Source organism: Gadus morhua, chromosome 21, assembly GCF_902167405.1.
Source record: "Gadus morhua chromosome 21, gadMor3.0, whole genome shotgun sequence".
In the NCBI taxonomy this organism is placed as follows: domain Eukaryota; kingdom Metazoa; phylum Chordata; class Actinopteri; order Gadiformes; family Gadidae; genus Gadus; species Gadus morhua.
Window position 1 is genome coordinate 18,478,081 of NC_044068.1, and position 17,500 is coordinate 18,495,580.

The 17,500-nt window shown below is 45.5% G+C and overlaps 2 protein-coding genes across 9 annotated transcripts in view; both read left to right on the forward strand.

The window, feature by feature from the left end:
• The window catches only part of LOC115534741 (melanocortin-2 receptor accessory protein 2A), a 3,892-nt gene extending 1,866 nt beyond the window's left edge, over positions 1 to 2,026 (forward strand). For all 7 annotated transcript variants that reach the window (XM_030345929.1, XM_030345928.1, XM_030345924.1 and 4 more), the window contains one exon: positions 401 to 2,026. In XM_030345929.1, the coding sequence (XP_030201789.1) occupies positions 401 to 947 (547 nt within the window). In that variant the 3' untranslated portion in view covers positions 948 to 2,026. The remainder of the gene's footprint in view (positions 1 to 400) is intronic.
• A 3,730-nt stretch (positions 2,027 to 5,756) lies between these two features.
• Positions 5,757 to 17,500, forward strand: part of LOC115534059 (beta/gamma crystallin domain-containing protein 1) — a 35,919-nt gene continuing 24,175 nt past the window's right edge. The window contains exons 1-6 of one of the 2 annotated variants that reach the window (XM_030344656.1): positions 6,803 to 6,984; positions 7,106 to 7,189; positions 7,514 to 8,970; positions 10,576 to 14,080; positions 14,414 to 14,620; positions 15,536 to 15,574. In XM_030344656.1, coding sequence (XP_030200516.1) covers positions 7,142 to 7,189; positions 7,514 to 8,970; positions 10,576 to 14,080; positions 14,414 to 14,620; positions 15,536 to 15,574 — 5,256 coding nt within the window. In that variant the 5' untranslated portion in view covers positions 6,803 to 6,984; positions 7,106 to 7,141. Of the gene's footprint in view, positions 6,081 to 6,802; positions 6,985 to 7,105; positions 7,190 to 7,513; positions 8,971 to 10,575; positions 14,081 to 14,413; positions 14,621 to 15,535; positions 15,575 to 17,500 lie in introns of those variants that run through there. The other variant, XM_030344657.1, reaches the window with a different exon arrangement.

Here is a 17,500-nt window from a genome sequence, read left to right on the forward strand (position 1 = left end):
TGAGCCACGCACGGGAAGGAGAAAGGCTTTGGCATGGCATCGGTGGTGGAAATTGGACCAGAAATAGAGTTATTCCCTCTGCGTACGCCTCAAGGGCAGAGGTGCTGCCTGGGGAGGTTTTTTAAAGTTTGCCAAGGGAGAGGCGCATGTTATCGCTTTTCCTTAGTTTTGTATTTGCGCTTTTATTGGACTGACCCATTGTAGAGCCGACATCCAAACACAGGAAGGACAGATTACTAAGAATGAAAGAAAACAGGACTCTTCTTGTTGTGTTCTCCTTCCTTGAGCGAAGCAACAACAAGCCTGATTAAAAACCACAACCTAAGCAAAGCGTAGAGCCTTTCCCCCGAGGTCCTCCCCTCTCCTGACCCCCGTGTCCCCCGTGTGCCCCCCTCCCCAGGAACCCTGAGCCCTCGGAGAAGCGGCCCCGCCCTGGCAGCGCTCTGGAGGACTTCCCCCTGCCCGACGACCCGGAGAAGGCCTTCTCCCGCCCCCTGCTGGGCGAACCGCGCTCCTTCTTCCACTTCTACATCAGCGAGGAGCCGCACCCCCAGCACCCTCAGAGGCGGAGCGCTCCGGGGGAGCAGGGGGGCCCGGCCGGGCACCACCCCAGGACGGGGCCTCAGGGCCGGGGCCGGGGACAGCCCGACGGCCACGGGTTCAGGGGCATCAGCGCCTCGGTGACGGAGAGGGTGGCGGACGAGGAGGAGGAGGAACACGACGACGCCGGGCCACGGCCAATCGGAGGAGGCGGCAGGGGAACTCGGAGGTCTGCAGACACGGAGGACGCGCTCATGTCCCACTTTGACATCCCCAACTTTGTGAACTCAGAGTCGCCCAGCACCTCGCTGGGGGACGACGACCTGTTGATCTGTGAGACCGCCCTCCCCCCCAACAGCCCCCACAGCCGCTCCCAGGTCCTGGAAGCTCACCACTCCATCGCCTGAAGAGGCCCAGCCTGGTTTTATCAAAGAGATACCGAGACGCCTCATATATGCTCCTCCTCGCGTGTTTCTCCAAGGGATATATATGTAGCCTCTTGCACCGTCTGATGTCTTTGTTTGGTTTTCGTTTGCGGCACTCGTAAAATCAGAGTAGCCGAGAGCGGTTGGGATATATTTGCGAAGACTACAGTATTTGGTTCAAAGGTGCAAAGTTTTATTTCACAGCCTCAAATGAGGAACAACTCTTCAGTAATGATGATTATATTGAGGCCATGGAGGAGTTACAGGGGGTGTGGGATAGCTCAGGTGCTTCCTACTGTGAGAGGGCCATTCTATGTTTGGGAGAGCCCGGCTGAATCAGCCTGGGGGGGATAGGGAGATGTATTTGGCCGTTGGCCTGTTGGTGTCGTCGCTTTTTCCACTGTTTACATTCTGTGTTTATCTGAGGAGCTGGAATCAACTCTCCGCATTTTACGATGGGAATAAACGTGATGTAAAACAAGTGATTCTCTCAGAGAAACACCAGAACGTGCCAAACAACATGTAGCATCATATAAATATTTAATCTATGTATATACGTATACAATCTGTCTTTTCAGATCTGCGTTTCGTTGGCTACATGAAAACATGTTTATATCTCTTGAGGTCAGAGATTCGATTACATGGGAATTTATAAAAAATGAATCCATGTTTTCTCTGGTGTAGGCAACCCTTAACACATTTGCTTCTTATTGCCACAGCAAAAGAATGATACAATTAATGAGATGACAGGGGGAATATAAGAGATGGACCATGTATTGGGTCACCATCTATTATTGACCAATTCTCTGTATATGTCTGTTGTACTCTGGACAATTACCACACACAACCACAAACAGACACACACACATGCACACGCACACACCAGCAGGTTTATGTAAAGCTAGCTGTGGATCTAATCATATGTAATGTGTGCCTGAATGGCACAGACCTCTTTAGTGATCACCAGAAGGTAATTTTCAGGGAACAAGGCCGAGGTGTATCTTCAATGGATACAAACTGCTCCAACTCCTAATTTGTCTAATAAAAGGTTGTGCTGAGAATGCCAGTGAGTCCATCTGCAATAACAAGACATTCAGGAAGGCAAATCAATCACTGTGGTGATGAAAAACACCCTGTTATGGGCTTCCTCGAATATTATACGCTAGGGATTCTTCTTCAGTCCAGTCACTTCCTCATCCTCTGCCCTCTTGCAATATATTTAATGTTCTTTAAATAAGGCAGTGGGATTTCTAACGACTCAGGCCTCCCAGAAGGCCACACACAAGGGCTTCCACTATCACCACAATGTTCTCTACAGGAGAGTCAGTATTTTACAAATCGATGATCTACAGAGGACCAATTAAGAATGGTGATCTATTTGGGTTCTTGGTTGCCCTTGGAAACGGTGCTCATACTAGGTCACTAGAAGCTTCTAAAACCGCTGCATAACATGAACTTCAACATGCTCTTTTTCAGTTTCTTCCATGGGAAAGGAAGGAGAGAAATGATTGCTAACTCTCTTGAACATTTCTCTGGTTGCATTGTTTTGCATTTATGCAAAACAAAAGTTGTTTGATTCTGCAATAAGCATTCTTCCTGTGGGCTGGAATATTACTCATTCGTTCCTAACTCGTACCAGAGTCACGTCAGCTAAACACAAATACAGGGCAACAACAACAAATGAGAGCATGTCAAAATGTGTTGCCGGTAAGTGTCCTAATTTCCCCATTCCAATTAAAAAACGACTTCCCCGTAGCAGTGTGCACACTAAACTATCAATTAGGTGCCATTCAAGTGCTCGAAGAACGAAGAGGGGCTGGAGAAGTATAGCCATAAAACCCTCATCTTATTTAATAAAACAAAATAAGAGCATATTATATATGTATTTAAACAACATAGCCTGGCTGAGAGGAAGATCCTTACAAGTTTGAAAGAATGGTTGCGGTGTTTGGAGAGGCCGTTCAATTTGCGCGTGGGACTACTTTTCAATGCAGCCCTTAAGCAGAGCAAGATGGCCCTTTGAACGCCAGCCACACGGAGACATGTGGGCTGGGGCCACGGTGGAACCAGAGCCCTCGTGCCTTCTATGAGTCACTCTAAAGAAACAGGGAAGGAATGAGTGCATCATAGCCTAAAGGGAAAGACTTACAAAAATAAACTACTTTCACTCGCGCAAATGTGCACTTAATCCCAAATTATTTTAGTATAAGACTAAAAACAATTTTCATAGTTCATACCGAGACAAGCTTAGGTAAAAGGAGCGACTGCAGGTCTGCAGCGCTGGACCGTGATCTTTCCTAACAGGGCTGGGTTCTGAGCCTCTCTTTCCTAACAGGGCTGGGCTCTGAGCCTCTCTTTCCTAACAGGGCTGGGTTCTGAGCGTCTCTCCACACTGCGGGGGGCGATGAGTGCTGGCAGCCAGTGGATGGGGCCATGGAGCGAGGGGACTTTCTGCGAGCATTTTCCCTCAATTTCTCTCGATCTCCGAGAGAGAGCGAGAGAGAGAGAGAGAGTGTGAGAGAGAGAGAGAGAGAGAGAGAGAGAGAGAGAGAGAGAGAGAGAGAGAGAGAGAGAGAGAGAGAGAGAGAGAGAGAGAGAGAGAGAGAGAGAGAGAGAGAGAGAGAGAGAGAGAGAGAGAGAGAGAGAGACAGAGAGAGAGAGAGAGAGAGAGAGAGAGAGAGAGGGAGAGAGAGAGAGAGGGAGAGAGAGAGAGAGAGAGAGAGAGAGAGAGAGAGAGAGAGAGAGAGAGAGAGAGAGAGAGAGAGAGAGAGACTATTAAAATTACTCTTTTTCTTATAGTATAATGTTCTGTTGTTGTGTGCCACTTGGCTCACTTGTAAAAGAGATATCTATCTCAATGTGTTTTCACCCTGGTTAAATAATGGTTAAATAAAACAAATAAAAATGTTCTAAGTATCTAAATGTATCTTATTTTATTATTGTTCTCTGGTAATGTGAATGTAAGTTGTCCACTGCAGATGTAAATGAGCCTCTTGACTAACACATATTTACAATGATATTTGATGTGCACTACCTGAAAAATAAATCGAACATAATAGTTTCCCAGTACTCAACCGACTACTTTGGGCTTAACAGTGTGTTGATTCAAAACCAATTACAGACAACCTTACAACACATTACAATATATACATGATCTACCCCAATACAAAAAAACGCTTAACGGAATTGTTAGCAACACACTGAACCAAACCAACCATTACGAGTTTAGAGACATTCAACATAGGATAAATGACCCCGGGTCATCGATTTGCCCTCTTGGTTGCGATGGAGGTCATTGGGCAGAAGCATGGTACCTCAGAGCAACGCACTCAAAGGACCACAGTTCAGGTGCATACATGAAAAGCCACAGATCACATCTGTAATTCGTAGCTCTCAATCCTTTTTGATGGGTGAAGACACACACACACGAAGGCACGCACGCACGCACGCCTCTTGTGATTAATGGTGTAAATGGCAGCTTTTTGCTGAATTTGTAAGTACTAATTGAGAACTAAAAAGAGAACAAAGGATTGGGAGGAGGAGGTCTGCGTGGATCTCTGAACAGTGTGTGGGAGCTGGAGGGACAGGAGAAGGCTCACATCTCGCAGTCATTCACGGCTCAGGTGATTTACATTGCAAGGGCTCTGAAAGGAGAGCTTTGGATACACACTCGTCATTACATTACAACGTATTATATTGCATTATATTACATTACATTAAGTTAAATTACATTATATTACATTACATCATATAACTTTACAAAAAATGACACTATATTACATTACATTACATCATATTACATTACAAAACATTAAATCACATTACATTCAATCAAATAACATTACATTACATCATATAACATTACAATACATTACATAATTGTACAAAATATTACAATATATAACATTGCATTGCATATTACATTAATTGTATTACATTATTTATATTTAGAATTCATTCTAGTATTTTTGACAATGATAATATTTTTGATAATGATTCATAATGCAGGCTTGAAGCTGTTTGAAGGGCGGGGGAACACACTAGAATGTGACTTGTTTACTTGACATGATTTAAGAGCAGTGCTGTTGTTGTATTTCCTACTTGTGTGTGCTTTGGGCTGTAGGGCGACTACAAGTGCTGGGCAGCATGGGCTGCCCTGAAACTGGGATAATGATGAAGGAGACATATTTAATTATACAGGCTCATACAATACAAAAAAGCAGGCCAGTAGGCGTCTTACATCGAACACAACATGTGTTGTTTACTGGGTCACTGGTTGGCAGGGCACAATATGAGGGAGTGTGACAAGGGGCACTGGTAACAGGCCCAGTGTCCCTGTGGGAGGAATAGAAATAAAGGATCCAACCCTGTTGGTAAGCTATGGTGTTTGTCATAATTGCAAGGTAGGCCTACTTCATGCAAAGCCATGTTTAAAACTTTAATGGGCTGAGACTAGACCGGTTTCAGCTTATGTTGCAATCAATAATTCAAGGGAAGAGAGAGAGTGACTAAAGAGAGAGAGAGAGCGAGAGAGAGAGAGAGAGAGAGAGAGAGAGAGAGAGAGAGAGAGAGAGAGAGAGAGAGAGAGAGAGAGAGAGAGAGAGAGAGAGAGAGTGAGAGTAAGCCAACTTCAGAGAAAAACATTGCAACGTGTAAAACTAAATAAAACATAATGAATGAACGTCAGTTGGTGTGCCGTTGAGTCGGGCGTGCATGTCCATGTGGGGTCATTATCCACCGGTCTCATTTGTTTATAAGAATGGTAGACCCCAATAGCGTTGCACAATAACCGTCATGCACTCTGTGTGTACGCGCGCGGAGCCTAGGGCGATTTACCTAGCCCGGGCGGATTCCAACAAGGCTTTGAACCAGTTACATTGTCATTCGACTTCATCAAAAATAATTGCAATGGCTCCCCGCTGCGATATTTGACGTTGAAGACAGTAAAGGGTCTGAATATTCATCAGGTTCCAGGGGCTCCTGGGTACCGAGGGGGATGAGGAGTGGTTCCTCAGGAACCGTGCAGCAGCGACAAAGGCTCAATTTTCGCCTTTTACTGTGGATCGCTGAACAGGTTCCAATAGTCTTCAGCTGAGAACAAGAAATACCATCATGGTAAGATTGAGCATGATGCATTTGAATAGCGTTGAATAGTCAAATGAGCACCGTAGGCCAATGCATGTGAACGTTAACTTTGACTATTGTCTAGTAACTCATGAAGCGCATGCAGCCTCCCCATTCGAAACAAGCTAAGGTAGAACATTGTTTATGAAATAGGCTTTAAGTCGTATGCCATAATAAAATAATAGGCCTACAGCCTCCGCGATTAAGTTTATCCATCGGTAGAATAAAGCTCGATGACAGCAGAGTCCAAAACTATTCAAATTAGGATTGACTAAAGAGATATTTATTTAACATATCATCCTGATGACATATCAAAGATAGGCTTATTGACGTTCCCACGAATGGACTGGACGCAGATATCCCACATTTAAAAATATTTACAATAAATGCATAATAGCCTCCACTAACAGGCCTGATACAATCCCATCCCATTTATACAGTCTGAATTAAATTACGGTTGGTAATAATACTCTTTATCTGATGTCCGGTGTGTTGGAGTTTAGCACCAAGTTTTAAAAAAAAAGTATCTTGCTCCACTAACAACAAACTGTGCGCAAACTTTTATCTCCGAAAAATGGGTAGAGAGTATTAGAAGCCACCCTGTGACGTAATTTCTCTTGGAAAAGTTGCGTTGGAGCGGGCGCGCGCTTTGTGGGCGTGCCCGGCCGAAGGCAAAACGGCGCCCGCGCGCCGCCACGCATACCTCTAGTGACTCTAGTGTCTTCAGGAGAGTCCTGCAGAAGGGAACTCTTACTGGGATGGGACGACAGCGGATTGCAGCTGACCTTCAACTGTCTGGCGGGAATCTAACTGACTGGCATTCTCAAAGCATGTAAACTGTCGCTTTTTAGGGATATGCGTGAAAAAAAACGTGTCTTTTGTAGCGTAATTGAGGGTGAGTTGCAAATTAACCTTTTTTTTTTTTTACTAGGATACCACTTTGCCAAGGCATTGCAACTTTTTTTCTTTAATGCTTCTATTTTATCATATAACAATATCTGTTCTATGGTCTGTAGGTTTTTCTGCTTAGTTTTTTGGTTTAAACCAAAAACATGTTCACATCCTACGTAAAGAGTCTCACTGATGTGGTTTTTCCTACGGTAAGCTGAACGAGTTTAAGCTGATTGTAATGCTGGGAACTGCACGGCTATAGTGAAAACATTTTGATGGGAAAATAACACAATATAACATATGTGTACCTATAAAGTATAGGCATACAAGCTTCTGTTATCCGTAACGTTTTGCACAATAAGTGACCTTTTAAACATTTTAGAAAAAATCCTGCTGCTTTCTGTGTCTTCTGTACACTTATATCACTTGAGTCAAAGTATGCTTACATTTGACTGAAGCTTGATTGGACTAAAGACTAACTCCCATCCTAAGCACATTATAAAAGTATTAATCCCCCCGTCTGTATTCATCAGTCTGAAAGTCCAGAAGAGGAGCCGAGCCCGGGGGTCTTGGGGCGAATCGGCAGCTGGTTCTCTCCGTGGAAGTCACAAATCCCCAGGGATCTTGAAATCGAGAATGCCACCAAAGCGAGCGAGCAGGGCCCTGTGCCAGACACTGACGCAGCGAAGGGAGGAGCCGCACGGGCTGAGCCTGTGAGAGAGCCCGCCGGAGGAGGCTGGCAGAGGAAGTTGGGGACAGGCGCTCGGAGCTCATACCCAGAGCGGTCGCGCCTCTCCAGGGATCTCTCCTCCTCCACGAAGGAGGACGCCGCCCGGTCTGCCCGCAGAGACGGCCCCCTCTGGTCCACCGACTGGGAGCCAGCAGAACCAGGGCCCAAGGAGGAGGAGTTTGTGGATGCTAGGGAGTTTCTAGAGGGGAGGAGAGGACAGGGCTGGGAGCGGGAAGGAGGTGGCCACCGTGGGACGCCACTGACAGGAGATCCCAGTTTGGAGCACAAAGCCAGTCCTCTGACGCCTCGGTCTCGCACGCGTGTGCTCGGAGCGGTGGGGAAGCTTGACGCAGTCCACAACCCGGCTCAGAGGAACACACTCAACCACTCAGGCAAGAAGCTCCACGTGTACTTGGAGGAAGAGACAAGTGTGATTAACAGCGGGAACAACTCATGCACCGGGCAGGAGGTGGTTCGCGTCAGACTAGAGAAGAGCTTCGATGTTCTCGCCAAGACCAAGTCACTGGACGCTCTCAATTCACCACGGAGCAGCGGCCCGGAGCGGCGTGAGATCAGGAACAGGTTCTGTCTGAGTGCCCCGGTGGATCTAAAGCTCACTGCCCACTCAGACACCCACTGGGAGAGCCCTGAGACAGAATCTGAGGAGACAGAATCAGACAGGATGGGGCGCAAAAACACCAGCCGGAGAAAGTCCAGGAAGCTGTCTCAGGGAGACGTGGAGGGAAACTCCCAAGAGAACACTCCTTCCAATGCGTGTCAGGCACTGTCAGGCTCCCCCTCTGCCTCAGGTGGAACGTTGTTGACCAAAGCTCCAGGGGTGGAGACTCACCTGGGGAGAGCAGCAGGAAACTCCGCCTCCAGTCAGAGCTTATCTGAGGGAGGGAAAAACAAGACTTCGCCCACAGCTATTCATAGAGAAATTCCTCTGGGTAAGCAGCCAAAGGGACGTTTAGGCGCCGATACTACCAGTTGTACTGGCACCATCGTGGCTGCAGTTGATGGAGAGGAAGACATGGATGAAAAATTTAAGTTGGAGAGGAAAACTGAAACAGCAGAGTCCAAACGCAAGAGTATTAAGGTCTCCAGAAGTGAGGTGAAGATATTTTCAAAGAATGTTCTTGTAAACGCTGATTCACAATCTGGGCCCAGAAGTGGAAATGTTTCCGAGAACTTTCATTCAGGATTATCAAAACCTCAAGATGCAGTCAAGGATAATTCTGAAACAGAGGTCCTTGCAAGGTAAGTTCGCTATGGTTTGAAGTTTGTTTGAGGAAGGGAGTTGCCCAGTTAAAAGTTTGTTTATGAATGCAACAAGCAATGATAGAAATCACAACCACTGAGGTAAGACATTCCATTTTAAGTAACTGAGGAAAAACTAGCATTTGGGCTTCAATAATAATAATAATAATAATAATAAAAGATAACCGCAAGCGGTGATTGACAGGGTCTGAGCAAAATTAAAAGTGAAGAACACACTAATGGAAGATATATAAATACAATAAATAATTGTCATGTTTAAGGAAAGATGTCCCACTTCTAAACCTGAAATGCAGCCTCATTCACATGGTCAAAATGTCTATTGATAAGCACACAACATCCAGAAAACTCCAAGCACACATTTCTTAAGTGAGTTAAGGGCTTTCTTAAAAGAGGACGGATCTGAAACTTTGCACTGTTAATGGTATCCAGCTAATGGTAGCCTTATGGTAGTTATTCTATAAAAAAATGGTCATGTAGGCAAAATAGGCTGACACTGTGGACGTCTGGCTTTTCTATGAAATGTGGGAAAGGTAAACATTTTTAGACCAGGGCGAAAAAGATGCATCTGTTTTTAGAGATTAATATGATGGAAGAATTTTGAGTCCAGGTCAATCTAGTAAGGAGAAATAAGGAAAAATAGTTCATATTTTTTTTTAAATAGCGCCACCTTTGGGTGCAGTACCACAATTTGGATTTATGGGTAGTGGGGAGTATTGGTATCCACGTAATAATAGTTGTATGTTTTTTTACAAAATAACATAATGGTCACATAAGAAAAATGGGCTAACTGCTCCAACTTTATTGGCCAATATTTTTCAAATGGAACTAAATGAAACAAATTCTGTTCGATTATTTTTGTGAGGCTTGGTCTAAAGATTTTATGTGGCGATTTTGGTGAATTTTTGATTATTCTGTGAATCTTTTTAACATGTTTAGCTTTAATATGAAATTGTGGGAAAAGTAAAAAAAAATAGGGCATAAGACCAGGGTTTCATATATGCATCTGATTCTAGAGTTTAATATTCTGGAAGTATTTTGAGTCCAGGTCAATCTGGTGAGGAGAAATAAGCCTAATTCATTCATTTTTACAATAGCGCCACCTTTGGGTGCAGTACCACAAATTTGGGTTTATGGGTAGTGGGGGTTATTGGTAACCGTACCGGAAAATTTCAGGAGTTTTCGACTTATGGTATAGGCTGCAGTATGATTTTTAAAGAATTTGAGGGGGGAAAAAACAAGCAATAGGGGACCAAGCAGCTTCGCTGCTCGGACCCCTAATAATAATAATACCCATTGAGGTTATTTTTAAAACATACTTTAAGAGTTTGTTTTGCTACAACAAAGAATGCCTTCCCTAGGGAAAAATACAACGCGCTTAATAACTCTTTATATTTATAACCAACAGCAGTCATACTAGAATACACCTAGCCTGGGGCAGATAATAAACAGATATAACTAAAGTTGTTCCCTATTCACCAGTAATATGCTATGGCTTAAAAATAACTAAATACTTGACCATAACATTAGATGTTTAAATGATACCAGCTTGTGGCTGATATTAATCTATTTTTATTTTTTCCCCAGAAAAGGGAACCTGGGGATACTGGAGGAGGAACCTAAGGCCGTAATTGCAGGTCGGATTGCAGATAAGATCAGCGTCTTCGAGGGACAGAGAGTGGGGGCTGTGAAGAAGACCTTCCATGCTACAAGGAGTGCGGATGTCTCTCCGATCAGGGCCGCCTCTAGATCACTAAAGGAGGACGACGTAGATGGAGGCAACAGGTCCAAGTCAGAGGAGCGCCTTGATGACGGCAGGTCAAGTTCAGCCCCACCTGAGAAGGCAAGGACTGTTAAGGAACGGGCGAGAAACATAGAGGCATGCAAATCCGAAAACAAAACACCAATGTCTCCAAAGGTTGCAATTCCAGGAATGTCTCTAAAAACCTCCTCTGTGTCTTTGAGAGCCGCGTCAAAGCCATCCCAACTGGACATTCAGGACAAACAGGCTGTCAACGAGAAAACACCAACTGCACTCATATCCGAGATAAGATCCAAACACGATGTCCCAGATGGCACCGTTGAGGCTGTGAAGCTTTCAGGTCCTGAGCAACTGCAGGCAGACTCTGGAACTATACACCCCAAAGAACTCACAGAGGGGAAGGATCTACTTACGACAAAGAACAAGATTGAATCAGATAGACCAGTGCCTGCTGACTCTGATGAACATGCTAATGAGATTAACCCCGAGGCTAAAACATCTAGCAAGACGGGTACCCGCTCTAAGAAGAGGAGGAGTAGAGACCTTACCAGTCCTCCGAATGGTACGAAATCTGACGGTTCAAACGATAAGTCCTTGCTGACTTCCAGCCAACAGGAAAAGGTGTCTGCCAGCATTGGGCCGTGTTCACCCGTGCTGACTCTAACAGATCCAGGCATGGTTCAACCCAATAAATCTCTCGGTAAAACTGCTGTGGAAAAACACCACGCCACTGGTTCCACCCAGCAGGTTTCAGGCAAGACAGTACAGGCTCCAGATAAAGTGCCGGGCTCTAAGGATGAGGGCAGAGACCAATTACTAAAGGGGCAGGGGGGATTGTTGAAATCTGTCACTAAATATAAAGGGCCCGATACTGACACTTCCCAACGCAGAACAAAGCAGCCTTCTGATGTAGGTCGTTTACCTGGGAAAATAGACCCAGTATCTGATCAGAAGGGGGAAGGGGTTTCAAAGGGCAATAGTAAAGCAGTCCCCTCCCCCACATCCTCGATAGTAGAACAACCGCTCATTGAGAAACCACCAGCAGTGGAGCAAGGTGCACCAGTTGCTCCTGTTAAATCAGAGAAGCCTCCAAGTCAGGCTGAAAGCAAAGCTAAAGGGAGTGTTAAACAACAAGTGGCAAAAACAGAGGCCATCGATCAAAGTGAAGATGGATGTAAACAGAAAAATGTACAATCGAAAAAGAATGACACCAAAAATGTTCCTCATGTTAAGGACCAGGCCAGAGAAAACGTTCAAGAACAACAACTACCGAAGCAGCAGCAAATTAGTGTGGATAAGGTTACCACAAAGGGAACGGCTTCAAACAGTCGAGAGACCACCACAGACACAGAGAAAAGTAAGGCTGAGACTGGGAAAAAAGGAGGAGACAAGCCCTCCAAAAACACTTTAAACTCGGAGCCCAACCAGTCAGAGGCGATGAAGAAAGCATCTCCCCCAAAGCAGTCTGTTGATATACCTGCTCTTGTGAGGGAGTTACCCACCGCCAAAGGTGGAGGAGTGAATGAGAGGGCGGCCCCTGCAGACACCCACACTGTGCGTGTGAGTGACAGTGATAAGGGGCCTGTCAAACCAGCCAAGTTGCAGAGGACTACAAATGAGCCAAAAAAGGATTCTGCAAAAGTCAGCAACAAAGAAACAAAGGCAGCAGTGACCGCAGTGGAACTACAGTCTGAATGTTTGCCTGTAGGAAAAACAGAGACATTGGCTGATGACTCACACACACAAGAAGCTGGTGGTTTAGTTGCACAAGAGGCATTTGGTTCTGATCTACCGGTTAAAACAGGCACGGCGGTGAAACACGTGCCTGAAAAAAAAAAACCTCTGCCTAATGTTAAATCTGATGGCAGAGAAAAGCCAGAAAAGCCCAAATCAGTTGAAAATATAATTTCTCCTCACACTACCCTCCCTAAGCCTATCAGCCAAGATGTGGCGGAAAAACCAACTGGGAATAAAAGCATGACTAACAGTTCTTCAACAACAGGGGTCGAAAGCTCTCCGAAGATAATGACTGACCCGTCTCACGCGGCACAGCTTAATGATTCACAAAAGCTACACCATACAGTGAATACTGTCGGATCAGCTGCGGCCACACAGGAAGTGGAGCAGAGTCCATGTGATAATAAAGTTACTGTACCTAGCGTCACAAACACTAAGGAGACGGAGACAGTCGATAAACGAAACCTTGAACAACCGGTGATATCTTTGCCCGTTGTTATGGAAGATATCACTCTAATATCGCAGCCTGTCAACAATAACCCCGGGTCAGCCTCGTGTGCCCCTGAGACTGCTAAACAATCTCCTGGGAAAGAAAACATTGAAAGTGGCCCAGGCTCTCCCCAGCGCTCTCCTCAGACCAGGCTGACTCTGCCAAGGGGGCTGGGAGCAGGCGACTCATCGCCCCAGCGGGACGCCCCCTCCAGCTGGCTGGATGTGGACTTCCCCAAGCAGAGGCTGAGGCTCCCGGATCAGCCTCCGAGGCTGGGCTACTCCTCCAGCGAGAGCAACCTCCTGGACACGGCGGGGGAGTTGGGCGACGACGACTTTGTGGAGAAGATCAAGAACCTCTGCGCCCCCTTCTCCATGCCGCCGCGCAAACACAGCCACCTGCGGCCGCCGCAGCCCCCGTTCGCCATGCCCGCCATCAGGGAGGACCGCTTCGAGAAGACCTTCGACCCCGATCAGTTCCAGTTTGGGCTGAGGAAGAAAACGGCCAAATCGGGCCCCAGTCTGCTGGCCAAGCTCCAGAGCAACGAGACCAAAGCCAGCCTGAAGCCCGCCAGGGCTAGCATAGCGGACCGGTGCATCCTGCTCAATAGCATGGACACACGCTCCCGGCTCAGGGAGAGGAGCTTGGCCCACGAGGAGAAAGAGGAAGGGGAGGAGGAGAGGACAACGACATCAAACGAAAAGGAAGAGAAGAAAGAGGAGACCAAGGTGAGGTCTCGCTTGGAGGGAAGCAGCATCCTCAGCAGCCTGAGTGCTTCCAGTGCCAGAGGGAAGAGAACCGGTCTGGAGGCCCTCCCCCTCTCTGGGGTTGCAACATCTAGCGAAGGCCCCCAGAATAGCCTGTCCCCTGGAGCTTCCGCACCGCTCCTGCCTAGCCCTACCTCCCCAGCTCCATTGGCTGAGGTCTTGGGCAGCCACCACCCAGCGGCTCTTGCTGGCAGTAGTGGCACCCAGGCTGGGCAGGCTCTGGTCGGTGAGTCAGCTCCACTGCTTCCCTCCTTTAACGACATCAAGCTGCCCGACTATTTGGAGAAGTACCTCCCTCGAGAAGGCGAAGCAGGAAGGGAACAAGTCAACCCAGAGGTTAGTTTTGTCATAAACATTGTATTTCTTTGAATGATGCCTGTGGTATGCAACTGTGTCCCTGCACCTCTATCATTGTCATAAAAATAGTTATGTCATCAGGGTTTTTAGTTTCGCTAAAGTAAATTCAGATCTGCAGAGAAAAAGGCAAGAAAATCAACCGCATGTACAAAATGGTTGCCGTGCTCCTGCAGTGAACAGCCACCTAGTGCAGCTGTTATGATATACATGCATCCTTGGGAACAAGAGTGTTATGCGTCTGTCATTAGTCATTGCATTCTTACAAGCCAGAAAGCCAGTCCAACCACTCTGTCTGCCTTGTTTATACAACAGAAGCTTGGGGTCGTGATGTCATCGGCAGCCCTCGAGGTTGCAACAGAAATGAAGAAGAAGCCCGGGCTCCCGGTCACTGGTGGAATGCTGCCATGTCTACCTGCAACCCCCGCAGTCCCACCCCCTGCACAAACCAAGCCCGCTGCGCCCTCCCGGCTTCCCCCAACAAAGCCGCTACCACTCCCACATGGGATGCACACTGCTGATGTGAGTGTTGGGTCCCCCCCCCCCCCCTTTACATGCACCCTGTTTTACCTATATGCGAGAGTGTGACTGCTACATTTCCTCAGGGGGTTTGAGGCAGGAGGGGAACCCAAATGCAGATGTGAGCAAACTGAAAAGCATGTGAGAAGGGGCTTTGAAAGATGATGCAGAAAGTCATGCAGGCAGTGTCAAAGCCAAAGGTATAAGACCAATAGAAACAAACACGACAAGAAGTGGGTAGGAACTAGGGAACCTGAATAACAAGGCACACATGTGAACAGAGTTGCTAATCACCACAGGCGGCACACATTTGACTAACAACACAGTCGTGAATGGGGCTGTATTTTGACATCATTACTACAGGGAAACTAAGGCCATATACTTGAATAAAGATAAATCTGCAAATGGAGGGGGAGGGGGGGTGGAGCTAGTTTAGTGGCAAGAAAGAGCTTAGGGTTTGATTCCCAATGTATTCAAACCACCTGTTAACAAGAGGTTCAACCCTTTTATTCTGAAGGGCCTGACATGTAAGTGATATAGATCCTACCGGCTCTCTGTAGATTATTCTGCTTATTACACATCTACTTATTAAAGAAAGACATAATTGTACAAAATCCTCATCATTGTATTGATTTGGAAATGATTGTCATTAGCATCCTTAGCCGTCAGTTATTGCTAATATTCAGAAATAACTGACGGCTGAATGCTTTGGTTGACCAATCAGAATCAAGCATCTATGCTGCATCTTAAATAATCCATAGACCCAAAATGTTTGTAATCTCACCCTTTTAATGAGAGGTGATAAGTCAAGCATATCAGGCTGCGTCTCTGCCAATTTGTTGCTGTTAACATCTGGCTGGGAGGCTGCAACCCTCTTCTGCTGCTTTGACAATAATTTTTCTATTAATTTGTCTGCAGACCGGAGTCCCAAAAGGACCTCACAGGCGTCCAGGAAAGGTAGGCACATCTTCTCTCATCTTCTCGCCTCACTTTTAATAAGTCTAGGGTGACGGGTGGTGGAGGTTCAGAATCAACTGTTCTCTGTAAGAATCTGCTTCACATAGTTTGCTTCTTGGGGGCAAACAGTGTGGAGCAACAGAGAGAAGCAAAGAAATGTTCATCTGGATGTGATTAAAAAATCACAAGATTGCATTGGCGGCTGAGCCAGTAGAAACCTTCTGGAAGGAGCATGACATTGAGGGTTGCCAGAGAGAGAGAGAGATAGGGATATGTGTAGAGAGAGAGAGAGAGAGAGAGAGAGTGTGGCCTCCAAAACGTGTATACCACATTCTTGTTCTTAATTATGTATAATGCCCTGGAACAATTTAAAGTTCTCCTTTTGTTCACTAGCTCTCTGCCAGTCTTGGTATTTTGTTATCCTCCCTACCGTCCATAGTGCTGACTGTATTACAGTTTTTTCCTATCGTTTTAGGCAATTTACCTAAACCATGTTCACATTCCCTAAACACTTCACACAGTGAGCATACCAGTAGACCATGTGAACCAAACTGTGGTTACTTGCCCCTATGCTAAGATACAAATGCTGGCAATGACGCCTTCTTCCAAATTTCATGGATACCTGCCCCAGTCAATGTTCACTACCGGCAAAACGCTGTGGAACTACAGCATATTTTACCAATGTTTAGATATTCTGTTCAAAACAGTGAACTTTCTGTTCAAAACCTAACAGTAATTTAGATCACTGTAGATGGAAAGATGCTGCATTTGGACAGACAAATGAAGTTACATGTTTGAATAAGAAAAAATATTTAGTTTATAGTTTATTATTATAGTTTAACCCCATTAGAGGCAATGGCTGCTGGGTGTATGGACATAGCCCCAGAAGATATCCAGGCCTGGATAAGGCATTCCAAAATATTTTATCCACGTTGTATGGCAAGAGAAACCATACGTTGCGACGTAGATGAAAATTTGTGGCCAAATGCGGAGGATAGGAGGGATTAGCCCAATTCTGCGCCACTGTTGGGCTACTGTAATATACAGTATGTGCAGGTTTTGTGCATTGCATTTTTTGTTAGAACACATTTTTGGACTTTGTAATGTATTTTCTGTTTTGTGTAACACTTGCACTGTGACAAAATCTCCAAAAAGTAAAGCACCGGGGAAAAAACTGTTGTGTTTGTGATTTGTTTCTGGATCATATATTACGTACTTACTGTATGTAATTTGCATTACAAAAACTGAAAATTGTTATTCTCAGTTTCTCATACAACACTTACAGTATTTACTGTATTTACAATTACAGTACATTTACCACACTCAATTGTGACATCTTTTGTGGGAGGTAAACCGACATATGAACACTGTCAGCAGATACTTGGCTTGGATTGTCATACTGTAATATTACAAACTTTATTACTGTAGTCCAAAGAAGTGTTTGTCTGTGTTTTTTCTCTTTTTTTCAATGCAACACTACAGGAAATCTATGCCAAACTGGAGGACAGAGCAACATTTTATATATGCAATTGGCAATGCTTCAAGATGTTAGTGTTTTTTAGGTCATAGTGTTCTGAGAGGAAACATGTGTTAAGTTATGGCAGCATTGTTTGTGGTGTGGTTGTTGTAGTGCATTTTGCACCAAAGGTTAACAGATATGCAGAGGTGTGTGTCTCTACAGCCCACTGTGTTAAGTGATAGGGAAAAGTGACCATAGTATGGGTACATGACCGAAAACGATAGGAAAAAACTGTAAGATACACACATTGACTACAGTGCTACTATTTCAATGTCCTCTATGACAGATAGAGATAATCCAGGGCAGACTGCTACACTTAAACAGACTTTTGCCAATTAGATTGATACTTTATCACTACACATCTCCTAAAAACACACTTTGTTCACTGTGGTCCCCATAGGTTGGTA